Here is a 20,565-nt window from a genome sequence, read left to right on the forward strand (position 1 = left end):
TCTTGCTATATGCTAGGGACGGGGGAAGGACGGAAATGATTGTAATTTCTGTCTTCAGGGAGCTTGTGGTATAGCGTAGCTGGTGGCCTTAAATAGTTACAGTGCAGGCCGTTAAGTGCTGTACTGGAGGGTTTAGCAGAGTGGACATACTGTATCCTGTTAGTTTCAGGTGAACATCATAGTGATTCGATCTTTTTGTGTATTACAAGATAATCCCCATGATTAAGTCCAGTTACCATCTGTCACCACATAAAGTTATTATAACATCATTGACTATATTCCTTATGCTGTACATTACAGCCCCATGACTTATTTGTTCTGTAACTGGGTATTTATATCTCTTAATCTCCTTTACCTATTTTGATCACTCTCCACCACCTCCAACCTCTGCTAACTACCAATTTGTTCTCTATATCTGTGGTCTGTTTCCATTGTGGTGGTGGTCATTTTTGTTTCTTTTGTTTTGTTTTTTAGATTCCACATATAAGTGAACTCTTACAGTATTTGTCATTCTGTCTGACTTACTTCATTTAGCGTAATTCTTCTAAGTCCATTTATGTTGTAAATGGCAAGAGTCCATTCTTTTTTATGGCTGAGTACTATGCCACTGTGTGTGTGTGTGTGTGTGTGACACATCTTCTTTATCCATTTATCAGTGGACATTTACATAGCTTCCGTATCTTGGCTACTAGAGATAATGTTGCAGTGAACGTGGAAGTGCATATATCTCTTCAAATTGGTGTTTTCATTTTCTTCAGATAGATATCCAGTAGTGGAATTGCTGGATCATATGGTATTTCTATTTTTAAGTTTTTGAGAAATCTCCACCCTGTTTTATATAGTGGCTACAACCAATTTACATTCCCACCGTCAGTGCACGAGGGTTCTCTTTTCTGCACATCCTCATGAACACTTGTTATTTCTTGTCTTTTTGATACTAGCCACTCTGACATGTGTGAGCTGATACCTCGTTGTGGTTTTGATTTTGCATTTCCCTGATGATCAGTGACGTTGAGCATCTTTTCATGTGTCTGTTGGCCATCTGAATGTCTTCTAGAAATGTCTATTCACGTCTTCTGCCCATCTTTTAATTGGGTTGTTTGTGTGTGGTTTTCTTTTTTTATATTGAGTTGTGTTTATATATTTTGGCTGTTAACCCCTTATTGGATACGTGATTTACAAATATTTTCTCCCATTCAGTAGGTTGCCCTTTCATCCCTTTCATCTTGTTGATGATTTCCTTTGCTGTGCTGAAGCCTTTCAGTTTGATGCAATTCCATTTGTTTATTTTAGGTATAATGGAACTTTGTACGAAGTGTTAGGAGAACACAGAGGAGGGTGTGTCTAAACGTGATGGTGTGATATAGAGGATTAGGAAAGGATTTACAGAAATTTATTTGAATAAAGATTCTAAGAACTGTGAGAATTTAGACAAATAAAGGATACATTTAGGTATCTTGGTTTTTAGCACGCATATGCAGTGCTCGTCCTTGTGTATCTCCTGTTTCCAGCTTTCTTTCTTGCCTGCAGCTGACTCTTTCCTCCTCTCCCTTTGCCCCAGGCCATGACGGTGGCATGATTGTGTTTAAACTGGAACGGGAACGGCCAGCCTATGCTGTTCATGGCAATATGCTCCATTATGTCAAGGACAGATTCTTACGTCAGTTGGATTTCAACAGCTCCAAAGATGTAGCTGTGATGCAGTTGCGGAGGTAAGTCAGACCTGTTCCCTCCCTCCAGACCCTCTCGTCTGTCGCCAGAGCTGATACCCACAAACCGGACTCTGTTCTTCCAACGACATTTTGGATCTCATCTCCTCTCACAGATTGAATCCCTATCGGGGAGGCTGCTCAGTTTAAACCCCAAGAGCATGGTGGGCAAGGAGGATGCCATGAGGAGAATGGGAGTTTCCCTAAGGAGAATGCTAGTGACCCTGTGCAGAGGAGACCATAACTGCCACAGTCCGCCGGGTCTCTTGCAAACCAGAGTCTCCTGGTAGAGAGCAGCCCAACTTGGTGACAGGCCTTTTTCCCTCTGTTTGGCATTTCTGTAACTCTTCTTTGCTTTCCAGCAAAATGCACACATCTCTAAACTAGAATATATGTCTCTGGAAGCTCTTAACTCTGAAGATACGATAACCTCTGGGATGTCTGGCAAAAAGAACTGTCCTCTTGGAAAGCCAGCTGCATCAGCATGCTGAAACATTCATGGTGGCAAACTTTGGCATGAGGGTTTGATAACCACCCTCCAGCATTACTACAATAAAAAGATGGGTTTATGTGAACACTCCAAGGGACAGGAGAAATTAGCCAGAGACAGAGCATGTCATGTTACTCTGGTGTCCCCTGCAATTATGTGTAGGAATTTGTACCCAAGAAGAACCAATCCCACTCACTACAGTGAGTGCTAACCCTACCTTCCGTTGAATAATTGGGCTTGTACTAGGGTTTGTCTTTTTAAAACCGTTTGTCAAAGCTGAATTAGGGATGTCCCCAAGCCTTAAAGGAAGGAAGAGAGTAGATGCAATATTTATTTTTATTCCTGATTATAAAAGTGATGAGTATATGTGTAAAGACTGGATAAGTAGGAGGTGTGGGAGTAATTCCGTTCTTCCATCCTTATTCCTCTTCCGTATTTTCTCTTTTTTTCCATGTATAACTCCAGTGGTTCCAAGTTTCCGGTGTTCAATATGTCATACAATCCAGCAGAAAATGCAGTCCTACTGTGTACGGTACGTAACCCATGGAATCCTCCTAGGATCTTCCCATTTCCCATAGGTCTCTTTCTCATGCCCTTAGAGAACCTCTAGCGGCTCCTTAGGAGCCATTTAATGGTCATTTTGAGACAGCTAACCCAGTAAACAGGCTCAAATCAGGTCCACTCCAGTGATGATAAACATGTTAGGGTTTGTGCACTTTTCTTGCATAAGGCTGACGATCTCTAAACTTAACGGAGCATCAAAATGAATGCCCCAAATCACTACACATATATATATCCTATGCAAAGAGGATGTTTATCTTGATTCCTCCATGTGGGTAAAATTGTAGAGCTGACTTGGAGGAGGGTTCCTGTCAGTGGAGTTGCCTTCAGGGTCAGCAAGTAGCTCCCACATTTCTTGCCATATAATTTGGGGGAAAAAGAAATGACATTCTAGTTTTAGTGCCCTGTTTGCCAATTAAAAAGAATGAAAACCTGTCTTTCCCCATATGACTTTGAGTGTCTAATCCAGTCCTTGTTCAGTATCTAAGAACATTTTTCTCCTGACAGTTGTCTTTGCTATCTTTCCTTTGATTTTTTTTTTTTTTCTCCCCTTTGAACAGACTTTAAAGGTGATGAGTTGTGTGCAGGTAGAGCAACCAGAATATTGGGGATTTGGTTTGTTAATTTTTGGAGCCAAGAGCAATCCTTTGCTTCCTTTCAAATATAATCTGCATCTTTGGAGGATACAAAAAATAAAGTGCTGTGAATTCTGAGCCCTTGGGCAATGAGCCTGAGAATTTTTAGCTGTAGAAACATTGGCTTGCCCTCTGGGTGAAGAGTGAGGAAGGGATGGGCGCCTGGGTGGCTCAGTTGGTTAAGTGACTGCCTTCGGCTCAGGTCATGATCCTGGAGTCCCTGGATCGAGTCCCGCATCGGGCTCCCTGCTCGGCGGGGAGTCTGCTTCTCCCTCTGACCGTCCCCCCTCTCATGTGCTCTCTCTCACTCTAATAAATAAATAAAATCTTTAAAAAAAAAAAAAAAAAAAAGTGAGGAAGGGATACCTTCGAATTGTTGTATGATGGCACAGTTTTCTTTCGGAATAAACTGCCGCCTTAGGTTCCTCTCACGATTTGACCTCTCTCTGTCGTCCACAGAGAGCCAGCAATTTAGAGAACAGTACCTATGACCTGTACACCATCCCCAAGGATGCAGACTCCCAGAATCCTGACGGTAGGTGCTCCCTGTGTCTGCCGGGCTTTGCGCACAGCTCTTCTCTCCTGCGCAGTCGCGCCTCTTCAGGGTTTTCACGTTCTGTCCCCAGGCTGCGGCCACATCACTCATGTCTGTTGGCAGTGGCTGCTGACAGTTGCATCACAGGCGACCATGGTGTGAAATATTCATGTTCCTCCTTCATTTTATTACTCCAGCTAGATATATATATTTTATAATTTGGTTATTAGAAACTCTCCATTTTCTCTTTCAGCACAGCATGTTATCCTAGTTTATTGTCAGCTGATACGACTTTCACCCCGGTAGTTTCATTTATTTAAGAATGTGGTTCCAATCTTGTAGTGTCTCATCCTGGGACTAGGGATTTATGCTCTCCCATCCACTCCAGATCCGAATAGGCTTCCTTTTGCATGTCAAAGAGATGAGGCTGCTCGCAGCCCCACACCCCACCAGGGATCCCAGGATCCAGCTGAGACCCCCGTCTACCTCTTCCATCACCACCACCCCTTGTTGAGTCCTTCCTGTTAGAATTCGTGGACAGCCTTCTCAGAAGCTCCTTGCAGTCCACTTCCTCCCGTTGCTTTACAGAGTGTGTTCCTTGGGTCCCCACCTTACTAGCACGCTTTCAGGACACTTTAGACTCCATCAGCAGATTGTGAGAAGTCGTTTTGCTAGCCCTGGCCCTGTTGTGGGTGCTACTGTGTCGTTAGCGTTGCCGAAACGATTCACTCTTTAAAAAAAAAAAAAAAGCGTGGTCCTGGTGAGAAGAGAGGAAACCTGTATGTCTTTGGCATCCATAAATCAGTCTTCCCTATAAATTAAACAGTGAAGCCGTTTCTGACCAAATTTTATGATTGTGTCCCTCCCTACCCACCCCCTTACTCTTTTTCCCCCTCTGTTTTTCAGTTAATAACATTTAAAATACCTGCAGTTATGTGGAGGAATTTGTACCCAAGAAGAACCAATCCCACTCACTACAGTGAGTGCTAACCCTACCTTGAATAATTGGGCTTGTACTTAGTTTTGTTTTAGTACCACTTTTGTTTTCTCCATCTTTCGAGGGAGAGAATAATTAGTAAAGGAGTACAGTGCAGCCCGGTGACAGGCCACAGAGAGGAAGAGGAAGAGAAAGAGCAAAAGCTTGACGAGTGTGGCTCCCCAGCCCCCGCAGCGTGGGGGTGTCGGCTGTGATAAGAATTGCCTGTCAGGCACAGGTGCTGGAGAAGTGCAGAGCAAGGCTGGCCCGCACGTTCTGTCCACTTTGCTGCCGATGCTAATAGATAAAAGTACTTTGGGGCAGCCTTCTGTGTATGACCCTTGAGGTGTCCCCGAGAGTGGAGAGCCCATTCAGAATTCTAATCAGCCAGTGAAATGCTGGGGAACCGAGGAACATTTATAACTTTCTTCAGGGTAATAAGAATGATGGACATTTATGGAGCAACAGCTTGGTGCTAAACACTGCCCCGCACAGAGCTCATCTGCCTGTCAAGATTTAGTTGGGAGCGCTCTGCCCCACCCTGCTCTACCCCAAGGTCTGCATTTGCATGTTAAAAGCAGCAGAGCAGCTGCGTCCTGGGGAGGGGGCTCTCCCTCTACTCCAGCTTGTGGAGCTAGGAGGTCCTAGACGCTGACAGGCTGCATGCAGCTCTCGGCAGCTTGGCCAGCCAGGCCCTGCTCGTTAGCTTGATGGAGTGTGCTGTCTCCCAAGATGGGCGGTCCTTCTGCCAGTATATGGTGTTGGCTGAAATGCATCCACTTGGCCTAGAGAAAAGAGGCTTGGCAGGGGTGGAGGTTGGAGTTTGGAGGGGACTGGTGGGGAAAAGTCACTGACAATAGCCTCAGGTTACAGCTGAATTAGTTAGGAAGCAGCTGAACTGGCAAAGCCAACATGGCAGCCAGCAAGACTGGCAGCTCCATGGCACCTGACTCTGTCACCTGCCAGTGGCTCATCACACGCTCCCGCCCTTTGCTTTTGTTCTCAGCTCCTGAAGGGAAACGATCCTCGGGCCTGACAGCCGTTTGGGTTGCTAGAAATCGGTTTGCTGTCCTAGATCGGATGCATTCGGTGAGTTAAGCCTAAAAGGGGAAACTGATTTTGGCGTCGTGGTGGCAGTGGTCTAAGTATCGCACGAAGAAAGAGCAGGTTTTCTCTCTGCTCACTGCCTGGGGAGTTGTGATCATCATGCAGATAACCCCAGTCGCCCCATCAAGCAAAGAAACCTGAAAATTGACTCGATTGGGTTGATGATCACTGTGGGTCTGAGCTTGAGAACCAAGCTAACGTCACTCTTGACAACACAGAAGCCAGAAAACATCAAATCTGAAATAGGTGGGCTGGATGAGGAGTAAATCCTCCTCCTTATGCTAACTACCGCCACTGGTACTTAAAAATGTAAGCAGTCCTAAACAAGACAGACAAAGCTCTCTCAGGAAAATATGTAACAAAAATTTAAGCCCAGAAGTCTTGTCCTCTCTCTGGTTGAAGGAGGAATTCGGACTTCAGTTGGATTTCTCAGGATGTTTCAGTTGGGGGAAAAAGCAAAAGCTCTCAAGGCCCCTGGAGAGGGTTTGGGTTGGAGTGGGCTGCCTGGAGTGGTGACTGGCCTGGACAGGAACAACCCAAACTTGATTTCTTGAAGCTCAGGAACCCTTGCTGAGGCACGTCAACTGTCATCATCTGACGAACACACATTTCTGATAACCCCAGCTTTGGTCATTATTTCAGCTCCTGATCAAGAATCTGAAGAATGAGATCACCAAAAAGGTGCAAGTGCCCAACTGTGATGAGATCTTTTATGCTGGCACGGGCAGCCTCCTGCTTCGAGATGCAGAATCCATCACGCTCTTTGATGTTCAGCAGAAGCGGTAACATGTCAGGTGCCCCCAAGCAGACAGGCGTATAGTGGGTGAGGGTGGACCTCTGTAGTGGGAGCTTTTCTCCCAGTGAGTTTGCCTCAGGCTTGGCCACTTTTGTGCTATAACTCTAAGACTTGCTCACCACTTTTCCCTCTGGGGTCACTTTCTATCTTCTCCATACTAGCATCGCAAGGAGGGGCTTATTTATCAGTTTTTGGAGCACCTGAACGAAGAATGCTTTTGGGACTTAGAACTATGGGCACATGGGCGCCTGGGTGGCTCCAGATGGTTAAGCGTCTGCCTTCGGCTCAGGTCATGATCCCAGGGTCCTGGATCAAGTCCCGCATCGGGCTCCCTGCTAGGTGGGGAGCCTGCTTCTCCCTCTGCCTCTGCCTCTCTCTCTCTCTCTGACTCTCATGAATAAATAAATAAAACATTAAAAAAAAAAAAAGAACTATGGGCACGTAGGGATGAGTAGCATGGTTCTTGTACTTAGAGGAACTTACAGTCCACTGATGAGATCAGACATACACAGATTCCCTAATAATACGTGTGAATGAGGGGCAGGGAGTGAGGGAAGGGAAAGTGCACGGTGTGAGCCAAAATGTTTCCGTCACTCAGCTACCATACAGAGAGTGTTTATTTGGTATTATTTTAAGAAACTGGGGCTTACATTAATTTGGAGATGAAAAGCATGTAGGTCTTAACCTGGGATGAGGGAGTCAGGTCCACTTAGGTTCACCTTTCTCTGTCCCAGGACTCTGGCCTCTGTGAAGATTTCTAAGGTGAAATATGTTATCTGGTCAGCAGACATGTCCCACGTAGCACTACTGGCCAAACATGGTAAGTCTTCATTATATCCGCCCTGATTTAGAGACCGGCCCTTCCCTCCCCATCCCTGCCAGTCTGCTTCACTCATCCTGTCCAGCAGAGCACTCATGCCCTTTGCCTCTTACAGCCATTGTGATCTGTAACCGCAAACTGGAGGCTCTGTGTAACATTCATGAGAACATTCGCGTCAAGAGTGGGGCCTGGGATGAGAGTGGGGTATTTATCTATACCACAAGCAACCACATCAAATATGCCGTCACCACTGGGTAAGTGAATCATCTGATAACACAGAGTGGGAGAATGTAGCTCTTGAAATCACTGTCCTGTCTCAAGGGATGTAACTGAGTCCTCCTTGAACCTTCTTCGTGGGAAATCTTTGTCGGGCACATGTGTGCTATGCACAGCTGAACATTCTTTTTCAACTCTTTAGAAAATTGTGACATATGACCCAAATGCAGACAAATACACGGAGTCCATACAAAGAGAATAGCAGATTGTCACATAGTGGATGTCCGTGTCCCTGCCACCCAGGTCAGGAGCTACAGCAGAGCTGGCAGCCAGAAGCCCTCAGCCTTGAGCACAATCACCTCTACTTCCCACCCAAAGATCACATTATTCTGACTTCTATGGAAATTTCGTCCTAGCTATTCTTTGTAATTTTACTGCCCAATATGTGTCTTAAAATAGTATGCTTTAATTTTGCCTGGTTTTGAACTTCATGTAAATCATACTGAATATATTGTTTCATATTTTACTTATTTTGCTTATTTTGCTCAATATTTTGTTTGTAAGATGCATCAATGTTGTAGCTGTAATTTATTTTCGTTGTGTAATATTCTATTATATGAATATACCGCAGTTTTATCAGTTCTACTCTAGAGGGATGTTTGAGTGATTTCTAGGATTTGGCTACTGTGATGAACAATGTTCTTTTAAACGTTCTTTTACATGTGTTCTGGTGCAAATGCACATAATGTTTCTCTAGAGTGTCCACCCAGAGCCGAATTGCTGGATCATAGAGTACGCATATCTTTGCGTTTACTAGGTAACGTGAAACTGCTCTCCAGAGGGGCTGTACCGATTTTCACGTCCACCAGCATGGTAGAAAATCTTACTTGCTTACCATCCTTTCCAGCCCTTGTCTTTGCCAGACTTATTTTTGTCTATCTGGTGGGTGTGTAATGGCATCTCATTGTCATTTTACTTTTCTACGCTGATTCCTAATGAGATTGAGCAACTTTTCAGTTGACCATCAGGATTTCCTCTTTTGTGAATTCTGTTCAGACCTTTTATCTCTTTTAATGAGTTATCCTTTTTAATTTTAGGAGTTCTTCATATATTTGAGTGTGCATCCTTTGTCAGGGCTACGTGTTACAAATCTTAATGTTTCTTCCCATTCTCTAGCTTGTCTTCTGATTCTCTTTATGATGCCCTTTGACGAACAGATGTTCTTACTTTAATATAGTTGAATTTATGAATCTTACCTTTTATGGGTATTGGGTTTTGTATCTTCTTTTTTTTTTTTTTTTTAAAGATTTTATTTATTTATTTGCGAGAGAGAATGAGAGACAGAGAGCACGAGAGGGAGGAGGGTCAGAGGGAGAAGCAGACTCCCTGCTGAGCAGGGAGCCCGATGCGGGACTCGATCCCGGGACTCCAGGATCATGACCTGAGCCGAAGGCAGTCGCTTAACCGACTGAGCCACCCAGGCGCCCCGAGTTTTGTATCTTCTTGAATAAATCTTTATCGACTCCAAGATTATAAAGGCATTCTTTTATATTCTCTTGAAACTTTATAGTTTTGTTTTTCATATCTAGGACTGTGATCTGCTGAAGTTCATTTTTGTGTATGGTGTGAGGTGCAGGGGGCTCAGTTTCACAGTTTTCCTTACGGACACTCAGCTGTCCCAGAGTCATTTACTAAAATCAGACCAATCTTTACCCCCTCGTTCTACAGTGCCTTCTTTGTCACGTATGAATCATGTTTCCAAAAATGCAAGAACCTATTTTCTGTGGGCTGTGTGTTGATCTCTGATCTCATTCTGTCTTAAAGTATTACAGCTTTAGGATTTTTCGCATCTGCTAAAGCACATCCTCGGATCTTTCCCACTTTTATTTTTTAAAGTTATTAAGCTATTTTCTAATTACTTTTGCCTTGAAAAGGCAAGTTTTCAATTTTTTTTTGCCTTAAAAAAGTATGTTAGAATCAGCTTGTGAAATTCCATGCAAAATAAAACCAACAAAGAAAACACACTATTGTGATTTTAGTGGGATTGCTTTGGATCTGTTTGTCATTTTGGGCCTAATTGACATCTTTACAATATTAAATTTCCTGATCTGTGAACATGATGTAGTAACTCTTCATTTATTTAGGTATTCCTAAATAAATGTTTACTCTTTCAGTAAGGTTTATAATTTTCTCCATAGAGACCTTGCATTTCTTTAGATTATTCTTAGGCCCTTGGTAGTTTTCAATGTGATTTGTAAGTGAATAGTATCCATTTAAAAATTTAATTTTCTAACTTTTTATGATACTTAGAAATACAATTACGTTTTTAAATTGATTCTATTTCAGAGACCTTGCTAGACTTTTATTATTTCTAGTAATTTATCTTTTTTTCACAAATAATCATAGCATCTTTGGGTAGTGATGGTTTGTTTCTTCTTTTCCAGTACTTACACTTTCATGTGTTTGTCTTGCACTGACCAGAATCTCCAGCATAGTGTTGAATAAACATGGTGATGGCAAGCTTTTTTGTCTTGTTCCAATTTAAAGAGTGAGCTTTGGGGAGCCAGGGTGGCTCAGTTGGTTAAGCGTCCGACTCATGGTTTCAGCTTGGGTTGTGATCTTGGGGTTGTGAGATTGAGCCCCACGTTGGGCTCTGCACTCAGCGTGGAGTCTGCTTGAGATTCTGCCTAAGATTCCCTCTGCCCCTTCCCCTGCTTGCACTCTCTCTCTCTTAAATAAAATCTTCAAGAAAAGAAAAAGAGTGAGCTTTCAGTGTATTGGCATTATGTAAGCTTGTTGTAGACTTCTTTAGAGATAGCTTTTATTTATTAAGGAATTTCCTTGCTATAGCTCAGATAAATATTGAATTTTATTAGATACTTTTTCTGCATATACTGAGGTAATCATAGGATTTTTCTCTTTTTATTGATTAGTAGTGAATTAAATTGATTTTTAAAAAATGTTAGACCAGTGGGGTACCTAGTGGCTCAGTTGGTTGAGCATCTGCCTTTGGCTCAGGTCATGATCCCAGGGTCCTGGGATCCAGCCCTGCATTGGGCTCCCTGCTCGGTAGGGGGCCTGCTTCTCCCTCTCCCACACCCCTGCTTGTGCACGTGCTCTCTCTCTCTCTTTCTGTCAAATAAATAAAATCTTAAAAAAAAAATGTTAGACCAACATTGTATTCCTGATACAGATCTAACTTGGTCATGATGTTTTACCCGTTTCTGATATTGCTAAATAAAATAAATTTTATTTATTTATTTTTAAAGATTTTATTTATTTATTAGAGAGAGAGACAGCAGAGCAGGAACACAAGCAGGGGGAGTGGGAGAGGGAGAAGCAGGCTCCCCACTGAGCAGGGAGCCCGATGCGGGGCTCGATCCCAGGATGCTGGGATCATGACCTGAGCCGAAGGTAGATCCTTAACGACTGAGCCACCCAGGCGCCCCTTGATATTGCTAGTTTTAGTTTGCTAGTATTTTGCTCAGGATTTTTACATCCATGTATGTATATATATGAGATTGACCCATGACTTCCCTTTTTCTTTCTGTCCTTGTCAGGTTTTGGTGTTGAGGTTGTGCTAATTTCATAAAATAAGGAAAGTAATACACCTTCCTCTGTTCTCTCAGTGAGTTTGTAATAAGATTCGGTTTAATTCTTCCTGAAATGTTGGGTAGAATTTGCCAGTGAAGTCATCCAGGCCTGAATTTTTTTATGATTCAGTTTATCTTGTGTAACAGTTATGGGACTGTAGGGGTTTTTTATCTCTTTTTAGGCAGTTTTGGTAAATTTTACTTTTCTTGGAATTTGATCATTTAAAAAAAGTTTACGCCTATCCTCATCCTGCAGGAGCTAGAGTAATATCCCCTTTTCCATTCCTAATATTGCAGTTCTATCTTTTTGTTTTAATTAGCCTCATGAGAGGTTTATCAGTTTTATTTAGCTTTTGCCTTTATTGATTGAACTTCTGTGTTGTATTTTTGTTTTCTATTTCTTAATTTTATGATTGGCTTCATTATTTTTCCTAAGTATATTCTTTGGTTTAACTTTTAAAAGAACAAAATTTTTGAGTTGGGTGCTTATTAATTTTTATTACATTTTTATTTTTTATATTATATTTATTAATTTTCTAATATATGTACATAGAACTCATTAGTTTTTGGTGTTTCTTCTAATACAGTGCGTGCACTTAGCATCCCGGATTATCAATCAAATTTTGTGTTAGCGATGCCCATAAGTTTTATAAACTTTTAGTTTTTGTTCAGTTTAAAATATTTTTTGCTTTTTATCATTTGTATGTCAGAACTTCGCATCTCCCGCTCTTCTCCTTTTACCTGTAACTGCAGGGAAGGATTTAACTGGCCTAGTGATTGTATATCAGAACTTTAAATTTAACTTTCAGGACTGATTCCTTAGCCATGTCTCTTGGCTCTCAGAGTTGTAACTTATGAAGAAAGATCATATCATGTGCCCCGTGTTTTCCTGCGTCATACAAAAGAAAAAGTACATGTGGCATTTAGTTCTGCTCTCTTTTGAATTGCTTCCCATCTGTCCCATTGTGCAAATGGCACTTGGCCAAAGAGCAGTGAGAAGATAAAAAGTTGTGTCCTAAGCTTGTTCCAGGTCCTCACAGGCTGGGTTTTGCCCCTCATTTGCTGAAAGTTGTGCCCTCTAACTCCTATTTGCAGGGACTACGGGATCATCCGGACTCTGGATTTACCCATCTATGTCACGCGCGTGAAGGGCAACAATGTGTATTGCCTGGACAGGGAGTGTCGTCCGCGGGTGCTCACCATTGATCCCACTGAGTTCAAGTTCAAGCTGGCCCTGATCAACAGAAAATATGATGAGGTATGAAACGAGACTGCGCACTAGGGGTGTGAGAGGGCCAGCACTCCTTTTTCCCTCTGAGTGATCTCTCCTTCCTGCCCCACCCCACCCCAAATGTCTAGGTACTGCACATGGTGAGGAATGCCAAGCTAGTAGGACAGTCCATCATTGCTTACCTCCAGAAGAAGGGCTACCCGGAAGTGGCACTGCATTTCGTCAAGGATGAGAAAACTCGATTTAGTCTGGCACTTGAGTGTGGAAATATTGAGGTGAGGGAGACGTGGTCATGAGCCCCATTTCATTGCAGAGGAGGTGATAGGGTTAGGGTCGCATTGCAAGGATGTTATTCTGGGCTTGCTTCTTCAGGAGGTATGATGGAATTTGAGATTTTTCTAGTTGTTAGGTAGAGCTGTCTTCCTCTTGCTGTTGGCCCATCTCTGCCACTTCCTGTCTCTGCATCTGCCATAGCATTGTTACTGTTGTCATTATCGGTCATTCTGAATTCATTAACTTCTAGAATCGGAGCAACATAGTGTGGAATCTGAAAAATCTCATTATTTCCTTCACCTCTTACTTGCTGATTGGCTGCTTAGATGAAGAAGTACTTGTGAAATGTTGGGACCTAGAGGGGTGCCTGGCAGCTCAGTCGGCATCTGATTCTTGATCTCAGCTCAGGTCTGGATCTCAGGGTTGTGATTTCAAGCCCTGTGTTGGGCTCCACACTGGGTGTGGAGCCTACTTAAAAATCAAATAAAATAAAATCTTTAAAAAAAATGTTGGGACCTAGAGTGTACAGGCGTTTTTTTAAATGGGAAGAGGGCTTAGGTGAATTGACTTTCTAGTTGTGAACTTCCTTCTTTTATTATTTCTTCTGTCTTTCCTAAAGCCCCTGTGGATCTTCAAACTTAGCAAGTAGAAAAAAAGGTAGCTAAGTAGGAATTGGCCCTACGGAATCAGCAAATGGTAGGAGATGATTTTGTTGTAAAAGTAAATTTCAGAGGAGAAGGATAATGTAATGTGATTCTTTCCATGGAGCCAAAGGGACTCTGTTTGGTGATAGGATTTTCAGTAGAATTAGACTGAACGCTAAGAGTAATTGCAAGTATAGAGAGCCTGTGGGAGATTTATGTAGAGGCAGATACTTTGACTGTAGTCCCTGGTTTTGAGTCACAGTATCTGCCAACCTGTTAACTCTGACCCTGGGGACTCTTTAGATTGCTCTGGAAGCAGCCAAAGCACTGGATGACAAGAACTGCTGGGAAAAGCTGGGAGAAGTGGCCTTGCTACAAGGGAACCACCAGATTGTGGAAATGTGTTATCAACGCACCAAAAACTTCGACAAACTTTCTTTCTTGTACCTTATCACTGGCAACCTAGAGAAACTTCGCAAGATGATGAAGATTGGTGAGTCCCCAGAAACTAAGGATGGGAAGAGCGGTCCTTGGGGGAAGGAGGAAGGCAAATAGAGGAGAATGAGAACTTAAGAGAAAAGCCCTAACTTGGTATCTCTTACTGACTTGCTGCAGCTGAGATCCGAAAGGACATGAGTGGCCATTATCAGAATGCCCTCTACCTGGGTGACGTGTCCGAGCGGGTGCGGATCCTGAAGAACTGTGGGCAGAGTAAGTAAGCACGCGGGACTCACCAGCTCTCTTGGGGCTTAGATAGTATTTTCTCTTCGTGGTGAATTACCCACGTATAGCGGCGAGATGTTTCCCTTTGTTGTGCATTTTTCCAGAAGAGACAGCATGCTCCTGTCAAGCTCAGGAGACATTCTTCAGAGCCAGGTGGAGGTACAGCCAGAATATTCAGTCTGGTCAAGCACTCTTAGGAAAACATTTAATAGTCATGGAGGAGCTAGGGGGTTTTAAAATGTCCTGAAGCAGAGACCCTAGTAAATACACTTGACTGGTTGCCATTAGAATTTTATTCTTTTACTTCAAGCCTGGAGGTTTTACTCTTTTACTTATTTATTTGTTTATGTATTCAAGGGATATTTTCTTTTCCTTTTTTTTTTTTAAAGATTTTATTTATTCGACAGAGAGAGACACAGCGAGAGAGGGAACACAAGCAGGGGGAGTGGGAGAGGGAGAAGCAGGCTCCTCACTGAGCGGGGAGCCCGATGCGGGGCTTGATCCCAGGACCCTGGGATCATGACCTGAGCTGAAGGCAGATGCTTAACAACTGAGTCACCCAGACGCTCCTCAAAGGATATTTTCTGAGAGCCCAGTATGTACCAAGCACAATACTAGCATTTGAGATATGCTAGGAAACAAGAAAGGTGAGAGATGTGGTTTGAGCGAAGGTGCTAAGCAGTAAAGGGGTCAGACTTGCCATATGTTGTAAAGGTGGAAACAACGTGATTTATTGAAGGGCTGGATGTGTGACGTGAGGAGAGGAGCCAGGGATGACTCCAAGATTCTTGTCAGCACTGATGAGAGAGTTTAAGGATAAGTGACTGTATTAGTTACTTACTGCTGTGGAGCAAATTACCCCAAAGTGAGTAGTTTAAAACAACAAATGCTGATTACCTCAGCATGGCTTAGCTGGATGCCTCTGGTTCAGTGTCTCTCAGGAGTCTGTGATCAGGGCGTTGGCCAAGACTGCAGATATCTCAAGGCTTGAGTGGGGAAGGATCTCCTCCCACACTCTCTACAGGGCTGCAGGCAGTCCTCAGGTCCTTGTGGGCTGCTGACTGGGAAATGTCAATTTTCTGCCATGTAGGCGTCTCCTTAGGGCACTTTACAGCATGGCAGCTGGTTTCCCTCAGAGCAGGCGATGGCATCCAGGTGGAGGCCACAGTCGTATCCTAATCTCAGAAGTGACATCCCATCACTTCTGCCATGTCTTATTCATTAGAAGTGAGTCAGCAAGTCCCTTCCACACTGAAGGTGTGGGTGTGGGGGGGATTTTGCACAGACTTGAAGACCAGGAGGCAGGGATTGCTGGGGGACATCTGGAATGCTGTCTACCACAATGTCTGTTTTCTCTGCAGAGTCACTGGCCTATCTCACGGCTGCTACTCATGGCTTAGATGAAGAAGCTGAGAGCCTGAAGGAGACATTTGACCCAGAGAAGGAGACTGTGAGTCTTTGTTTACATGGATGTCTGATTACGGGATGAACTCTGAGATCTGGGGACAGTTTAAATCTACAGACGTTAGTCTCCCACCTGGTTACCAGGAGAGGCAGAGAAGCAAAGGAGATCAAAGGAGGCTCTGTAGCCTTCCCTGCATGATTCCTGAGAGCTGTTTGCTTTTAACCTTCTTCCACCTCTTAGATCCCAGACATTGATCCTAATGCCAAGCTGCTCCAGCCACCTGCACCTATCATGCCATTGGATACCAACTGGCCCTTACTGACTGTGTCTAAAGGCTTCTTTGAAGGCTCCATTGCCAGCAAGGGTAAGTGCCCACCCCTCTGTAGTGTTTTTGTTATTTGTTTTGTGAAGCGCTGTCCTACAGAGTACCCTCAGCTCCTTTGTCCTTTCTTCTGTGTGAGATCATGGAGCACAGAGACGCCAATCTGAGCTATGGTACATGCTTTTAAAAATTAAATAAAAGCATTATGAGATTATTAGAATTCGGAAAATAGGGGGAGAAAAGGAAGTTGTGTCTTAGTCCAGGCCTCCGACAACCGCTCTGCACATGTGGGTGCATTTCCTTAGGCTTTTCCATATGTGTGGTTGGTCACTCAGTCCCGTTTAGTATTTTATCGTTCACGATGTACGGTCTTAAGGCACCAGGGCAGCGACCTCAGACTCTGGCATGTGGGCGTATGCAGACCTGAGCTACCTCCCACTGCTACTCCCACCCTTGCCCGCTCTGGTTTTCTTGGCTGAAAGCTTAGATAGACCCCTGGGCATCTTGTGCCCCGGCCTGCTCATCCCTCCACCTCTCACCTACCCTGTGTCCCCATGCCGCGTACACACTGTAGAGGTGGTAGCTCAGCAGAGCTCTCAGCAGGAAACTCTAAGAGTTGCTAAGTAAAAAATGGTTTAAGAGGGGCACCTGAGTAGCTCAGTTGGTTGAGTGTCTGCCTTTGGCTCAGGTCATGATGCTGGAGTCCTGGGATCGAGCCCCATATCGGGCTCCCTGCTCAGCAGGGAGTCTGCTTCTCCCGCTCCCCCTGCTTCTTCCCCTCACTTGTTCGAGGGTGCGCACGCTCTCTCTCTCTTTCAAATAAATAAACAAAACCTTTAAAAAAAAAATGGTTTAAGAGGCAGGTTTTAGTAGCAGGAAGGCCTTTTCATCTCTCTTCTATTCCCTCTCCCTTTGAAAACTACTGCAAGTTAGCGTAGCATATATACTACAAAAATAAATAATAAACAAGAACATTGAGTGGACAGGGCCTTGGCACCTGCTTTTGTAAGGATGCAGCTTGCCTGCAGAAGAGGCCAGATCTCAGACTTGCCTGGCCATAACCAGTTCCTTTCTGTTCCTTCTCTCTGTAGGCAAGGGAGGAGCACTGGCTGCTGACATTGACATTGACACTGTTGGCACCGAGGGCTGGGGAGAGGATGCGGAGCTGCAGCTGGACGAAGGTAAGAGTGTACTTCTTGGACTCCTGGAAGATTGGTGGCCTGGGTGGGGGCTGGGTTGTGGGGCACTCCTGCAGGGTTCCAAACCATGGGACCCATAAAGATCCTAGCATTGTGCTTTCTTTGGGCTAAAGATTATATCACTCTGCAAATCCACTTTGAGCCTGGATTTTCCTTACAGACGGCTTTGTGGAGGCTACAGAAGGTCTGGGGGACGACGCTCTTGGCAAGGGACAGGAAGAAGGAGGCGGCTGGGATGTCGAAGAGGACCTGGAGCTCCCTCCTGAGCTGGTGCATGGGGTTCTTACCCTTAGGAGGCTCCCTCTGCTTCTCCCTATGCAAGCCATTGTCCTTACCGCTCCCGACCTGTCCTGAGGCTCCCGAAAGGGAGGGGGTCTAGACCGTCCTGGTCTGATGCTTGTCTCCATTTGAAAGAAAGAAAGGAGATAATCAGGTTGTGCCAACAGCAGCTTATGAAAAGGCAGCAGGCTTTGTTGTCTGAATTAGAGCTTTTGGTGTATCATTTTGTTACTTGCGAAGCTGCTCGTATTTTGAAGGTCTTCTCCCACAACCATCCCCCTTCCTCCCCAGTCGAGTCTGGGGACAAGGTAAAGGGCTGTGTTTAGATTGATCAGCACAAAGTGCTTGAATGGCTTACAAAATGACTGACCTGTTTTTCTCCTAGGATATACCTCCTGGGGCAGCTGGGGGTGCTGAGGATGGGTTCTTTGTGCCCCCCACCAAGGGAACCAGCCCAACTCAGGTAAGTAGAGAAACACAGCCCTGTGGGCATGACTTTTGGTTCTGAGCTGGCTACACTGGCTTAATGTATAATGAGTGGCTAATACTTTTCTGCTCTAGATACAGAGTAGGATAGTTTGGGAGGAGAAAGGGCAAAGTTTTACTTGGCTTGGGTTTTCTGTTTCTTGTTAGATCTGGTGCAATAACTCTCAGCTTCCAGTTGATCACATCCTGGCAGGCTCTTTTGAAACAGCCATGAGGGTAAGTCTTAGAGTAACGTTGGCTATTGTTGAGTGTTCCCCGTTCAGGGTCCCCAGGGAGAAGGTTGACTCATCTTAACCAAATGGAAATTAACCTGTCCACAAGGGCAGAGGTGTGTCTTTATCGTGGAAACCCTGGTCTTGCCTAAGGAAACTTGCCTCATAAGGCCTTCCTCTTAGTGCTTTCCATTTGGCTTAGTAATCTCTTCAGGTGGATCCTACCAGCCACCTCCCCCCCCATGTATAGTCTGCTTTGTGGCTCACATCAGTGAAGTCAGCGCCCCTTCACGAACAGGTGTGTGTTTTGAACGCTAAACCATATATTATGATGGCAGTAACAGTAACTACAAATGCAACAACCACGAACATTTCCTCAGTGTTGACTGTGTATCCGGCACTATCCTAAATGCTTTATAGGTATTATTAAATGCGGTAGGTCCTATAATTAAGTGTGATTTACTGATGAGGAAACAAGTACAGAGAAGTACCTTGCCCAAGGTCAGCTGGTTTTTCAGTGGCAGGGTCACAGTTTTTGTGTTTCTTTCCTCCTGTATTCCAGCTCCTTCACGACCAAGTGGGGGTGACCCAGTTTGGCCCCTATAAGCAACTGTTCCTACAGACCTATGCCCGCGGCCGTACCACCTATCAGGCCCTGCCCTGCCTGCCCTCCATGTACAGCTATCCTAATCGCAATTGGTAAGGCCCCTTGCTCCTGACTTGTGTCTCTTCCAGCTTGGGGTAGGTATTTCAGATGGTAGCCTGGGGGACAGTTAACCCTTGTCCCAGAGCTGAGGTTTCCTAGTAGGAAGAGAACTTCGGCTTGACACTGCATGAGGCTTGGTTTATACATCTGCACCCAGTTCCCCCTCCTGTTTGCCCCGTTGAGTCTGGTGGAGTCCCGATTCTCCTTTCTTTTTCCTACTTTTCCAAACGTCCAGGAAGGATGCAGGGCTGAAGAACGGTGTACCAGCGGTGGGCCTGAAGCTTAATGATCTCATTCAGCGGCTGCAGCTCTGCTACCAGCTCACCACCGTTGGCAAGTTTGAGGAGGCTGTGGAAAAATTCCGCTCCATCTTGCTCAGTGTGCCTCTTCTCGTTGTGGACAATAAACAGGAGATTGCAGAGGTAGGAGGGAGGCGCAGCTGCTTGTTGTAGTCCTGGGCACCCCCACATCCTTGCCTCTGCACCGTGACCTTGCTTCGCCCCTCTCTGCAGGCCCAGCAGCTCATCACCATCTGCCGTGAGTACATTGTGGGTTTGTCCATGGAGATAGAAAGGAAGAAGCTGCCCAAAGAGACTCTGGATCAGCAGAAGCGCATCTGCGAGGTACTGTCTCTGGGCCTCTGCGCAGCACAGAGGTGTCCTCCCCCTCCCCCACCAGCAGATCTGAATTCTGGACTTCTCAACCCAGATTGCAGTCTGGGGAGTAAGAGATATTTGGGCCCACTTCTGTGAGGAGAGGGTGTATTTTTCTGCCCTTCTTCATTCCGTCAGTCCTCCATCCCCAGGGGGCAGAAGATCCCTCTGCCGTATAATCAGTCCTGTTTTTGTTTGCTTTGTGTGGTGATTAATGCCCCTGCAGCCGCCTATAAATGATCTGTGTTGGCTGTAGCATCAGCGGGGCATGTGTCCCTCCTTCTGTCCACCAGATGGCAGCCTATTTCACCCACTCAAACCTGCAGCCTGTGCACATGATCCTGGTGCTGCGGACGGCCCTCAACCTCTTCTTCAAGCTCAAGAACTTTAAGACAGCTGCCACCTTTGCTCGGCGCCTGCTGGAACTTGGGCCCAAGCCGGAGGTGGCTCAACAGGTAGATGGGAACTCCTGTAAGCGTAAAGGAATCAGATCGCTTACATGGAGGGAGTAGACGACCAAGGCCCTTGCCTCTGAAACAAAGCACTGAAGAACAACATTCAACAAAATGACCCAAAAGAACGCCATCCTCTTTACTTAGTGGCGTGGGTGCCTCCTTTTGTTCCAGGAAAGGGAACTTCTAACTCATTCGGCCGTGGTGCAGGTGTAAGAGGGACTACTCCCTAGAATAGCTCTAGTCTTCCTGTGCCTAAGCTCTGCTACCCATTACCACCACTGCTAACCTGCACACACACGAGCTGCTACTTGTATTCTCTAGAAGCATTCCTCTCGGGCAGTCGAAGCCAGTCTTTTTTTTTTTTTTTTTTAAAGATTTTATTTATTTATTTGAGAGAGAGAACACATGAGAGGGGATAGGGTCAGAGGGAGAAGCAGACTCCCTGCCGAGCAGGGAGCCCGATGCGGGACTCGATCCAGGGACTCCAGGATCATGACCCGAGCCGAAGGCAGTCGCTTAACCAACTGAGCCACCCAGGC

The 20,565-nt window shown here is 45.0% G+C and overlaps 1 protein-coding gene across 2 annotated transcripts in view; it reads left to right on the plus strand.

Annotated features, from left to right (window-relative positions):
• Positions 1–20,565, plus strand: part of COPA (coat protein complex I subunit alpha) — a 44,227-nt gene that overhangs the window by 22,258 nt on the left and 1,404 nt on the right. The window contains exons 11-31 of one of the 2 annotated variants that reach the window (XM_081825322.1): positions 1,562–1,712; positions 2,665–2,731; positions 3,855–3,930; positions 5,913–5,995; positions 6,656–6,795; positions 7,544–7,629; positions 7,718–7,883; positions 12,534–12,696; positions 12,798–12,944; positions 13,890–14,079; positions 14,202–14,297; positions 15,671–15,759; positions 15,955–16,078; positions 17,128–17,217; positions 17,396–17,505; positions 17,900–17,977; positions 18,148–18,216; positions 18,775–18,911; positions 19,154–19,340; positions 19,431–19,541; positions 19,865–20,026. In XM_081825322.1, the coding sequence (XP_081681448.1) occupies positions 1,562–1,712; positions 2,665–2,731; positions 3,855–3,930; positions 5,913–5,995; positions 6,656–6,795; positions 7,544–7,629; positions 7,718–7,883; positions 12,534–12,696; positions 12,798–12,944; positions 13,890–14,079; positions 14,202–14,297; positions 15,671–15,759; positions 15,955–16,078; positions 17,128–17,217; positions 17,396–17,505; positions 17,900–17,977; positions 18,148–18,216; positions 18,775–18,911; positions 19,154–19,340; positions 19,431–19,541; positions 19,865–20,026 (2,522 nt within the window). The remainder of the gene's footprint in view (positions 1–1,561; positions 1,713–2,664; positions 2,732–3,854; positions 3,931–5,912; positions 5,996–6,655; positions 6,796–7,543; positions 7,630–7,717; positions 7,884–12,533; positions 12,697–12,797; positions 12,945–13,889; positions 14,080–14,201; positions 14,298–15,670; positions 15,760–15,954; positions 16,079–17,127; positions 17,218–17,395; positions 17,506–17,899; positions 17,978–18,147; positions 18,217–18,774; positions 18,912–19,153; positions 19,341–19,430; positions 19,542–19,864; positions 20,027–20,565) is intronic. The other variant, XM_081825323.1, reaches the window with a different exon arrangement.

The sequence above is a fragment of the Leptonychotes weddellii genome, chromosome 6, assembly GCF_054177405.1.
Source record: "Leptonychotes weddellii isolate Sample4059 chromosome 6, ASM5417740v2, whole genome shotgun sequence".
In the NCBI taxonomy this organism is placed as follows: Eukaryota; Metazoa; Chordata; class Mammalia; order Carnivora; family Phocidae; genus Leptonychotes; species Leptonychotes weddellii.